The 12196-nt window shown below is 44.1% G+C and overlaps 2 protein-coding genes across 3 annotated transcripts; one reads left to right on the forward strand and one right to left on the reverse strand.

The window, feature by feature from the left end:
• The first annotated feature begins 4176 nt into the window (after positions 1 to 4176).
• Positions 4177 to 5805, forward strand: LOC4344276 (peroxidase 70). The gene is made up of 3 exons (XM_015791729.3): positions 4177 to 4450; positions 4749 to 4940; positions 5019 to 5805. Exons 1-3 carry the CDS (start codon positions 4244 to 4246, stop codon positions 5574 to 5576), a joined length of 957 nt encoding a protein of 318 aa, XP_015647215.2. The 5' UTR covers positions 4177 to 4243; the 3' UTR covers positions 5577 to 5805.
• A 1040-nt stretch (positions 5806 to 6845) lies between these two features.
• LOC136357323 (uncharacterized) lies at positions 6846 to 12196 on the reverse strand. 2 transcript variants are annotated; one of them, XM_066312494.1, is made up of 2 exons: positions 11584 to 12196; positions 6846 to 7365 (listed from the first exon to the last, which is right to left on the reverse strand). In XM_066312494.1, exons 1-2 carry the CDS (start codon positions 11891 to 11893, stop codon positions 7076 to 7078), a joined length of 600 nt encoding a protein of 199 aa, XP_066168591.1. In that variant the 5' UTR covers positions 11894 to 12196; the 3' UTR covers positions 6846 to 7075. The 2 variants fall into 2 exon arrangements, with proteins under 2 accessions (XP_066168591.1, XP_066168590.1); XM_066312493.1 differs by having other exon boundaries at positions 6846 to 7377.

A 12196-nucleotide genomic window follows, 5' to 3' on the forward strand; every position in this document is an offset into this window, starting at 1 on the left:
CGTGCGAGTTGTTTAAAAAAGAGTAAATTACACCCACAGTACAACAACTTGACATGTGGGTGCAATATAGTGCAAGAACTTGAGAATTGATCAACCGAGTGCAATAACTTAACAAATGGGTGCGTTCTAGTACAATTTACATCCAATTACCACAACATATATTGAATTTTTTTGTTTTCTTCACTTTCTAAAATATCAACTGAAATATAATAATTTCTACATCCAGTTTAATTGACTTATAGTTATTATTTATTAGGATAAAAATATAAATATACTTATACAAATCTGCACTAGTATATTGTCAAAATAAGTACTTAAAAATTAAATTTATATAAAAATATGCTCCAAATAATTAAGTTGTCGCATAAATTTTTAATTTATTGTATCAAAATCGTACCTACCTTGTAAGTTGTCGTATTTATACGATCACTTATAAAGTTCTTATACTAAATTGCACCTACCTCTCAAGTTGTTGCACTAGAACGCTCATTTCTTAAGTTATTGCACCAAATTATACCCACCTACCAAGTTGATGTACCGTGGATGTAATTTACTCTTTAAAAAAAAAACATCAGTGGACGACTGACGTCCCGCACGCAGACTCCCCGCGAGCTGCAGAGCGGCACGCCGCCGCCGGCGAGCCAGGAGAATCAGACGATGGAAAAACCAAAACGTGTTCTTGGGCTTGGTACTGGACTAGGGCTAGGGCTTCCATCAAGTTGAGCATGCTATATCTGGGCTGACTTTTTATTAGGAGGCCCATCTATTTGCTCCTCAGGATTATGGGCTTTTTCAAAAGTCAAAACTGCGCCGTACTGTATGGGCCGTAGATCTGCAAGAGAAGTAAGGATGGGCTTTAGTTGGGCCAAGATAGACTGGGCCGTACTTCCTTCTGGGCTCTACTCTTCTTTTACTCCCTCACACTGCACGCCTCCTAGCTTCCTCGCCGCCATGGCCGCCGCCGGAGAAGCCCGGAACCTCGCCGTCGTGAGCAACGTTCTTCCAGGCCTCGATATAAACCAACTTTGAGGTATCATTCATTCCTTGCTTATCAATTCAGTCCAAATATTTGAAGTACTGATTGCCATTGTAAATCATCCGATCTATCATTCAATTCCAATTTCACTATGCCGCCGCCGGCCCGCCATGAACAGAGGCACAGAGCAGCCGAAGCTTCCTCACAGAAACTCCCAAGAAAGGTAGGCAAGCGCGCCTAGCATCAGGCCAGAGACCGAGCTCAACGACCCAATCGATTGATTTGATAAAACAAGCGCGAGGACAAGATGCCTCGCTCGAACTAGCTAGCAGGTGGATCCAAAGAGCTCCCTTGGCATCACTAGTTGAACGACATGGCGGCATGCTCCCTTGAAACCGACGTGCCCCCAACCGATGCCGTGATCTGCAGGCAAGGCAAGACGGCGATCGAGCAATTAGCAGTCCTTGTTGAAACCACGGGCCACCAATTCAGTAGCTAGCAAATAGCATTAGCAAGCTGCGAGATCAGTTGCATTCAAGAGATCTGTGCATCGAGATCCTACTACAGATGGAATCGTAGAAAGATGAAGTACGTATTTGTGGTGGTATACAGACAATCGACTGGGGCTTCAGAGAGTGACCTGAAAGACTTTAAGCTTGGAGACTGAAGAGTTGGGGAAGAATGCAGTGCACAGAGCTTGCATTTTGGAGTGTTTCAGTTGTTTAATCCGAGCTATTAAAGAACCGAGGAGTTCGTGGATTGGCGCTTAAAGAGTGCAAAGATTGCCGACTGGTATCGATTCCCTGGAGTTAGGGTTATCCTTACCAGCCTAGAGATAAGAGATAGTTACATGTATGCTAGTTAATCTGCCAAGTTGCCCAAGAAAATCCATTCTATTCTGGAGTATGTGATTGAGCTCTTTGTTGCTGCATGCAGCAATGTCACTGTCGGAGTAGCTACTCGGCCGAGAGGATCAATCCATGTACGATTCTTCTTTGACAGTTTTTGACCTTTTGCGTCATCGTAATTCGGCCTTTTGTCCGGCTTTTGTCTGCTCGTATGAAATTTTCAGAACCGAATGAACGTCGTGGCGTTTCTGAAGGCGATTGAGAATGACAGGTTGCATGTTTGGTGCGAAACAGACGTTTTCGTTGAACGGATTGGCTATTTTGAACTGCTTGCCATTGCAAACAGACAATTTCTTTTTTTGAAACAGTTGCAAACGGACAATTGGCAAATATAATCAGGCCAGCTGTGATGATAGGAGGCATCTTTGCTTTGCTTTTCAACTAAAAGTCAGTGGGGCATTGATTTGCAGCAACTTAATTAGGAACTTTTTGAGTGCTTACATTGGTCACTAACCCTACATTGACTACCTTTGACAGTTAAAAGATAGCATATGACAGAGCAGCAATAATAATTTTATATTGTACATACTACTGAAGTTCAGTACTAAATTCAACTTGATCGATGGAACCCATCGATTTGTAAATAAATCTTGACTATCAACCCAAGGGTTGAAACTTGATACATCCCTGCAGATTATTTTTTTCACGAACATGTAAAAGAATTACACGTCAATCAATCAGAAGAAAGCAGTAACAAGTTACACAACGCAGCGAGGAGAATTAGAGGGTGATACAGAAACCGGCTTTTACATCTCTGCAGATTAGTCGCCTTGTGATTTACTATGTTAGGAGATCTTCCACTTGCACGTCACTATCACTCGAATTGTTTCTTGATGATATTTGCTACAGAAATTTGAACTTCAGACAGATTTTGCATGGCTGTCATTAGTACCCCCTACACATGTTTGGTCAGTTGGCAAACTGAATTTTTCTTTGCTCCTGCTTACTTATTGACTTAAGTGTTTGTTAGTGTTACCGAAAATAGATTTTTTTTAAAAAAAAGAAACTGACTTTATATATTAACAACTTAAAAATAACAGTACTGTATTACTGTTCTGCCTAATTCTTGTGACTGATGCCAGAGGTAATTGAACAAAAGTTGACCCAATCTGACGTGGATGCATGAATGTGCAGAAGTTCAGCTTGGTGCCAGCTTATTTGAGGCCCAAATCTAGCCAGGAACTGCGGAAAATTCTATCACCAAGAATCAAATATAGCCATGTGCGTAGCCATCTCCCTTGACCATTAGAGAAGAAATTCAGTTCATCTGCACCATCTTTCATATTATTTTAAGACAGATTGATCTACAGACAAGCATTACCAGTGTTATAAGGATTGAGATCATCTGACTTAAAATCACGTGACTTTGAGTCATTGATATGTGAGCCTTCTTTGCCATGGACCCACATATCAATGACTATAAAATCACCTGACTTAAGGCAGAGGATCTCAACCCGTGTTATAAGGGAAGTAATTTCATCCTTAAGAAGATATATCGTTCCTTTTTGCATGCTATCCAAATAATCATGAAAAAATATGAAAAGTTTTTTTACAAGATAGAGCATTTTTAATATATCATTTCACACAAATGGAAGTTTAAATTTGGCATATACAAGTTATAACAAATATGTAATAGTATGCATATTTAGCATCATTTTTGTTTTTTTTCACAACATATGTAAGTTAAATTTAAACTTGTATATTTGTGAAGTGATACATCACATATTGAATATTTTTTTCATGGCTATATAAAAGACATACGAAAACGAGAGGGATGAAAAATCCATCTCCATGCTATTAGTGATGGTGAGGTGATTTGCAACTTGCAAGATTGTTGCCCTTCGCATAAACTGGGTAGGTCTGCAGGCTTTAGCGACATCTACTGATGAACACTTTGAAACAAAAGGAACTGCCAACTGCCATTATCAAGGAAAGCAAACATCTTCTTTACATTCTCCATGTCCACTTAATAAAGCCAAACCCAAGCAAGCATGCATGCTCTGTTCTATATTCAGGCTTATCAGACAGGAGTACATGACCAACCAATATTCTCAACCTTTTAGCGATGATCGTGATTTCTCTCCCATAACCATATCGTACCAGCTAGCAGGGTTGCCGTCGTGTGGCTTCCATGTCCATGCATTGTGATAGTAACCATACTAAAACCATGAACAAAACGCATCATAAGTACATCACATCTCTAAAAAATATGCAGCATATGGCTGACATGCTACCAACAGACTGTCACGGGCGCAAAAATGACAACACATTTAGCTCTCACATATAAATGCACATATGCAACACATGCAATTCAGGCCATTGCATACACACACAGAGTTGTTTGCATTGTAGATTGACAATGGCCTCTTGTCTGTCAGTCCTGTTGCTCTTGTGTCTAGCACTTGCAGGTTCAGTCTCCGGGCAACAACTGTCGGCTACATTCTATTCGAGGTCGTGCCCGAGAGCTCTGGCCATCATCAGGGCCGGCGTGAGAGCTGCGGTGGCGCAGGAGCCTCGCATGGGGGCGTCACTGCTCAGGCTTCACTTCCATGACTGCTTTGTCCAAGCAAGTCGTGCATTTCCACACTACTTGACTTACATTTTTATATCCATCAGTCAATTACATTGTGGTCGCAGCCTTTGCAGTTTCAGTTCTTTACACTCTTTCAGTCTCTCTTCCAGTTTAATGTGCTGCGTCAGAACAGAATGGACTCGTAGCACTGTGTTGACGTTGGATTAGAGAGACTATGGCCACCGAATTTGCTCTCAAGTCATACTAGTTCCTACTACTACTCTGAATTAACCTGAAAAAATTAACTCAACGTGCTAATTGTGTGTTGTGCATCGTGGGTGACATGGATCAGGGGTGCGACGCGTCCGTACTGCTGAACGACACGGCCAACTTCACCGGCGAGCAGGGGGCGAACCCCAACGTCGGATCCATCAGAGGATTCAACGTCGTCGACAACATCAAGGCGCAGGTCGAGGCCGCGTGCAAGCAGACCGTCTCCTGCGCCGACATCCTCGCCGTCGCCGCCCGCGACTCCGTCGTCGCCGTAAGATCATGCCCATCCTTGAGCGCGCAGCTATACGTACTATACGGCGAGCGGCGAACTGAACTTGTGTGTGTGCAGTTGGGTGGGCCGTCATGGAGGGTTCTTCTCGGGAGGCGTGACTCGACGACGGCGAGCTTGGCGCTGGCGAACAGCGACCTGCCACCTCCGTCCTTCGACGTCGCCAACCTCACCGCCTCGTTCGCCGCCAAGGGGCTGAGCCAAGCCGACATGGTGGCGCTCTCCGGCGCGCACACGGTCGGGCAGGCGCAGTGCCAAAACTTCCGCGACAGGCTCTACAACGAGACCAACATCGACGCCGCCTTCGCGGCGGCGCTCAAGGCCAGCTGCCCGCGGCCGACGGGCAGCGGCGACGGCAACCTGGCGCCGCTGGACACGACGACGCCCACCGCGTTCGACAACGCCTACTACACCAACCTGCTGTCGAACAAGGGGCTCCTGCACTCCGACCAGGTGCTCTTCAACGGCGGCGCCGTCGACGGCCAGGTCCGGTCGTACGCGTCCGGGCCGTCGAGGTTCAGAAGGGACTTCGCGGCGGCCATGGTGAAGATGGGGAACATCGCCCCGTTGACGGGAACGCAGGGACAAATCAGGCTCGTCTGCTCCAAGGTGAATTAATTAGCGGTGATCATCAACGAAAATTCTGAGTGCATGAGGGGACAATAATAAGGCTATATATGCCACTGAAATCGATATTTGTGCTTTGCACTGATCAGTGATCATGTTCACGCTTTCTTGGATCAAATTGTGTCCGAGAAAGTGGCGTGTTTGCAAGAATTTGATCGTGTACACTGAATTCTGAAGAGCCCTCATGCAAATGCCCGCGAGATTAACTCCCTTGCCTAAATATGTCCTTGTGCTCGGTTACTTCTTTGCAAAACGCTGCATGGTTGGAATATTTCACTGAGCTCCCCATATATTGTACATATTGCTTAAAACGTTATTATAAAAAAAGAAGTGCTAAAAATTTGGCGACAGTTTTTTTATAAATATTATCAATTTTCTAGCCTTTGGATTACCTCCAAGATTCGTGCAGCGGGGATAGGAGAGAAAAAAATTGGCTCTTAACAAAACTAATCGATTTTCTAGCCTTTGGGTTACCTCCAAGATTCGTGCAACAGTAGAGAAAAAATGGAAGTGCGCAGGCGGACGTTGGGAATCGACCAACTCTGTAACACTTTATAAATATGTAAGTTTAAATTCAATATATATATAAATAAGAGAAAATAATAAATTTAAATTCAAACATATATGCTTGTGGAGTGATATGTCATCTGTATAAAAAATATATTTTTTATGATCTTTTTGGTGACATGAAAATAAATGCACCGGTCACACGTTTGCAGACTATCTGATCGTCCCACAAAAGGTGCAACAAACATAATATTGTCAAGCTGGATTGATTTTTCTTCTATATGAAGTTATAAACCACAAATACGTACGTACACATGCTGTGTATCTCTGAAAAATACGCAGTGTGTACCTGAAGCACGCCGCAGATTATTGGTCAAACAGCCACAATTGTTGATCTCTGCGCTATGCTTATTCACACTCACAGGAGTGTACGTTAATTTGCTTCGTGGATTTATACAGAAATTTTGAAGGAACCATCCAAACATTTTGCGCCGACCGATCGAAACATTTTTTGAACTCTTATTGCACTGTTTGCCGTAGCTAGCTTGCAAAAGAACAACTTGGAATAAAAATGAAATGTACACATGCAGTATGCACTGTCGTCCATCCCTCTCCGCGCTCATTGTGTGCAGCGTACCAAGTCGTCCACTTGTGTTCATGTCGCCATCGTCATTCAAATTTTGAAATCGATTTTTAACTACTACTACTACATCATTCAGTATAATTCAATTTCAAACCTACAAACACACTTTCTGCATGTTAGGGTTACTAACAAGAGCAAACTAGCTAAGGACTAAGATATTCGAGATCACGATTGTATTATCCTAATCCAACAGGATCAGGCCTCCGCCGCCATCGCCTCCAAGTGATCTCAGTTCATACCCTCTCCTCTGTTCGTTCTTCTGTTTATATCAGTCTCAACACCTCATGACAGCTGTCGGAACAGCACAACTCACGCACGCCATCGCGCAGGATGGACTTAGTTACTTGGCCCACTCTGGCCCGACAACACGCACACTGGGCTTCTTATGACGACGCCCCCGGCCCAGGATAGGTGCCTCCTCCCTGTCGCCCTGTAGCGCGTCATCTGCCTTGCCGTCCATCTTCAGTTCTTCAGATTCTTCAGACTTGTCGTCAGCCCTCCCTCCTGGAGCCTGAGTCCTTCCAAGGCTTGGCCTGACAATCCCCCATTCTTGAAAATTGGCTTGTCCCCAAGCCAATGCTCGCGGAAAGCGATTGCATAAATCCTCCATATCCTCCCAAGTGGAATCCTCTGCAGATGAATCTGACCAATGCGTCAGTAATTGAACCACAACGCGATTACCTTTTTTAGTCAGACGTTTATCCAAGAATTGGAGGGGAATCTGAAATGCTCCCAAGGAAGATGGTAATTCCTCTTGCACTGGTTTAGAAAACCCCACAGCAGCTCGTAATTGGGACACATGAAACACTGGATGAATGGAACTGCCAGCTGGTAGCTGTAAGCGATAAGCAACAGATCCCACCCTGTCAAGAATCTGAAATGGGCCAAAGTAGCGGAAAGCCAATTTGTGACAAGCACGTTGAGCTACCGACGTCTGTACATAAGGCTGTAGTTTTAAGTACACCCAATCCCCTACTTTAAACTGCCTGAAACTGCATTTCTTATCAGCTTGATGTTTCATCTGTTGTTGAGCTCGATGAAGATGCTGCTGTAATAACTGTTGCATCAGCTTCCGCTCATTATGCCATTCCTGCAAATCAGTGATCTGACAATCCTCTATAGTAATGCCAAAGTGAGCTGGAGTGTACCCATATAAGACTTCAAAAGGAGTTTTGCCCAAAGTAGAGTGAAAGGAGTTGTTATACCAGAATTCAGCAAGATACTACCAAGATGCCCACTTCCTTGGAGTAGCATGCACAAAGCAACGAAGATAAATTTCCAGACACTGATTAACTCGTTCGGTTTGCCCATCCGTTTGAGGATGATAAGCTGAACTTTTATGCAGTTTAGTTCCAGACTTAGAGAAGAGCTGCTCCCAAAATTGACTCGTGAAAATCTTATCTCTATCAGAAATAATCACATGAGGTAGGCCATGGAGCTTGTAGATGTGTTTCATGAACTCTTGAGCTACTGCACTTGCTGTGAAAGGGTGGGAAAGGGGAATAAAGTGACTGTATTTGGAGAACTTATCAATTACCACCAACACACAATTATAATGAGATGAACGTGGCAACCCTTCTATAAAATCAAGCGAAATCACTTGCCATGCTCCAGCTGGAACTGGCAACGGCTGCAGTAGTCCAGGATATTTAGCCCTGTCTGGCTTGGCTTGCAAGCAAACTTGACAGGACTGCAGATGAGTCTTAATCATTTTCTTCATTCCAGTCCAAGCAAACATGCCTTTAGCTTTTCTATAGGTTACAGGAAAACCTGAGTGATCACCGAAAGGAGTAGAGTGAACCTCAGTGATGATCCTGTGCTGCAATGCAGGATTGTCTCCCACCCAAATTCTGCCCTTGTACTTCAATACTCCATTGCACAATTGATAGTGGGGTCTGCTGCTACCATTGACAATTAGCTCCGAAATGATCTGCTTGGTGTGAGGATCCTGATCATAACCTTGAATCAGGTCTTGCATCCATAGCGGTACACATTCAGACACAGCGTGTATCTCACTGGTAAATGGCTCCCTTCTTGAAAGAGCATCGGCAGCAGCATTAGAAGAACCCTTTCGATAGCAGATCTTATACTGAAGACCCAAGAGCTTAGTGAAAGCCTTCTGTTGCCAAGGAGTATGCAACCGTTGATCAGTTAAATGCATCAAACTATGATGATCAGTGAGGATAGTAAATTCCCCATGCTGCAGGTATGGTCTCCAATGTTCTACAGCCAGCAATATAGCCATGTATTCCTTTTCATAGGTGGACAAGCGTTTAGTTTTAGGACCAAGAGCTCTGCTAAGGAAAGCAATGGGATGCTTGTCTTGAGAAAGAACAGCTCCAATCCCAAGTTCACTGGCATCAGTTTCTACAGTGAATGATTTAGAAAAATCTGGCAATGCGAGTACAGGAGCAGAGCATAATGCTTGTTTAAGTTGTTGAAAAGCAGTTTCAGTTTCCTCAGTCCACTTGAATGGTATTCCCTTTTTGAGTAATTGAGTCAGGGGTCGGCTGATCACACCGAAATTCTTAACAAATTTTCTATAATAACCTGCTAAGCCCAGAAAGCCCCTCAACTTCTTGATAGTAGTTGGTTGGGTCCAATTAACTACATCTTGAATCTTTCGTGGGTCAGTAGATACTCTTTGAACTCCTATCACGTGTCCTAAATAAGATATCTCTTGTTGAGCAAAGGAACACTTACTTAGTTTGACCTTCCACTGACTAGCAGAGAGTAATTGTAAAACTGTTCTGATGTGGAGCAGATGTGATTCCAATGTGGGACTATAAATCAAAATGTCATCAAAAAAGACCAAGACAAATTTCCTTAGGACAGGGGACAATGTGTCATTCATGGCATTAAGGAAAGTAGCTGGGGCCCCAGTAAGGCCAAAGGACATCACCTTGTACTCATAATGCCCAGAATGAGTTTGGAAGGCTGTTTTATACTCATCTCCCTCAGCCATTCTGATCTGATGGTATCCAGCTCTTAAATCTAACTTGGAAAACCACTGGGCCCCTGATAATTCATCTAACAGCTCTTCTATTACTGGGACAGGATACTTGCTCTTGACAGTGATATTGTTCAACTGTCGATAATCAATACAGAGACGCCAGGATCCATCTTTTTTCTTGACAAGAAGGGCAGGAGAAGAGAAAGGACTGTGGCTGGGTTGAATGACTCCAGTCTTAAGCATTTCAGTGACTTGTTTTTCGATTTCATCTTTCAGAGCTGGCTTATACCGGTAGGGTCTCAAATTGACAGGTTTGGCTCCTTCAATGAGGGGAATATGGTGGTCACATGTTCTCTTAGGAGGTAATTCAGTAGGTTCAGAGAATAGTTCCTGAAATTCTTGAAGTAAGGGTTGTACAATAGTGGGGATGACAGCATGTTCAGGAACTTCCACAGCATTCAGCTGAACCATACACATGATAGATCCATTCTTGGACATACCCTGTAACTGTGCTCCTGTTATGGTTGGACAGCAATCAGTCTGAGGAACAATGCCCTGAAGTTTCACCAGCTGATGTTGATGTTGGAATTCAAGCCACTTATGAATCCAATCAATTTGCATAGGGCTAAACTGCTCCAGCCAATCCATTCCCAATATCACATCATAATTACCCAGTGGCAATAACCTGAAATCACTGGTAAAATTATGACCCTGTGTCCACCAGTTGCACTTAGGCAAAAACATATCACAAGCTATCTGCCCTCCATCAGCCACTTGTACCTTAATGGTCTGAAGTAATTTCTGGACACCATGCAATTTGGAGCCAATCTTAGTGTCAATAAAAGAATGAGTACTACCCGAATCCACCAGCATGAGTAACTCTGTACCCTGGACCCAGCCTCTGAGTCTAATTGACTTAGGAGAATCGGTACCATGCAAAGCATGAAATGATATTGCCATCAAAGAATCGTCATCAATTTCAGGAGTTCCATCAGAACAGCTATTTTCTTCACCTCCAGATTGCAGGGCATGAATCAACTCCTCAACAATATGGAGTTGGACTGATGTAGCACATTTGTGATCCTTACTCCATCTCTCACCACAAACAAAACAGAGCCCCTTTGATCTTCTGTAAGCTCTGAGGGCCGATATCTTATCATCCTTGGGCCTGCTAAACTCTGCACTCCTTTTCTCTTCAGTATTTATCAAGGCTGTACTCTTGCTAGGAAGGACAGACTGAGAAAAATTTGAGGTGGATTTAGATTTAACAAAGGTTCCAGAGTCATTTTTCTTGACATTGATAGCCTGGACACCTTCCAAAGCTTCTTTCTGCAAAAGAGCTAAAGTACATGCAGTGTCCAGGTCCTGTGGCCTGTGCCCCATCACACCAACCCTGATATTGTCCTTGAGTCCATCCACAAATTTGGTCACAAAATAGATAGGTTCATTTGCCCCCCCATAAGCCAACAATTGATGCATGATACTATCGAACCTATCCACATAATCAGCCACAGAAGAAGTCTGAGAAACATGAATCCACTGTCTAATAAGAGCTTGCTGTCTGTCCCGAGAGAATCTAGCACAAACTCTGTCACATAATTCAAACCAAGTGACCCCCATCAACTGAGCCCTCACTGACTGAAGCCAGAACGCTGTGTTCCCACAAAAATTCAGAGTGGCTACCTTGACCCAATTTTGAGGATGAATCCCATACACATCAAAATACACTTCACAGTTGGATTTCCACATGTGAGGGTTATCTCCGTTGAATTGCGGACAGGACATGGGCGGTACATTACCAATCATCCTGGCACTGAACCCCGTGTTTTCAAACTGAGATCCCCAACCCTCATTTGAATGATGAACAGGAGAAGTGGGGTCAAGCTCACGCGTACCTTTGGTCGGTGGTGTCGCCTTGTAGATCGGCTCCTTCTTGGGTAACGCCACGGTCGTCACCTTGCCGGCGAATTCATCTCCTGAAGGAGGCTGATTGGGGTTGTGCTCCAATTGCTCCACCTTGTTACTCAGCGCCACCAGATCGATCCCGAGGTCATCCACCTTCTTCTCCACCGCGGGCAACCTGATCTCCAGAGACTTCTTAAGTTCTGCGAAATCAGCTCGCATGCGGGCCTCAGCCTCTTCCCGTTTCTTCTCGTTTTCCGCCATTGACTTCAACAGCAAATCCAACTTACTATCCTGCGCCATACCTCCACTCTCGTCTCGATCTCACACACCAACTCACCCACGCTCCGAATTCAGCTAACCTGAGGAAGGCAAGTTGCCTTTTCGCGGGGTCTGATCCGAAGAACAGCCCCAATCCTTCCCCCGGAATTTCACAGCCGAATCAAGAGATTAGAGGGGCGAGTTTGGCTCTGATACCAATTTTGTTAGGGTTACTAACAAGAGCAAACTAGCTAAGGACTCAGATATTCGAGATCACGATTGTATTATCCTAATCCAACAGGATCAGGCCTCCGCCGCCATCGCCTCCAAGTGATCTCAGTTCAT

This window comes from Oryza sativa, chromosome 7, assembly GCF_034140825.1.
Source record: "Oryza sativa Japonica Group chromosome 7, ASM3414082v1".
NCBI lineage: Eukaryota > Viridiplantae > Streptophyta > Magnoliopsida > Poales > Poaceae > Oryza > Oryza sativa.

Coding starts and splice junctions, on each gene's coding strand:
- LOC136357323 (XM_066312493.1), bottom strand. CDS start 11,893: ATGGCGCAGGATAGTAAGTTGGATTTGCTGTTGAAGTCAATGGCGGAA. Junction 7,378..11,583: donor GGCGACACCACCGACCAAAG/GTACGCGTGAGC, acceptor CGCATTGGTCAG/ATTCATCTGCAGAGGATTCC.
- LOC4344276 (XM_015791729.3), top strand. CDS start 4,244: ATGGCCTCTTGTCTGTCAGTCCTGTTGCTCTTGTGTCTAGCACTTGCA. Junction 4,451..4,748: donor TCCATGACTGCTTTGTCCAA/GCAAGTCGTGCA, acceptor GACATGGATCAG/GGGTGCGACGCGTCCGTACT. Junction 4,941..5,018: donor CCCGCGACTCCGTCGTCGCC/GTAAGATCATGC, acceptor GTGTGTGTGCAG/TTGGGTGGGCCGTCATGGAG.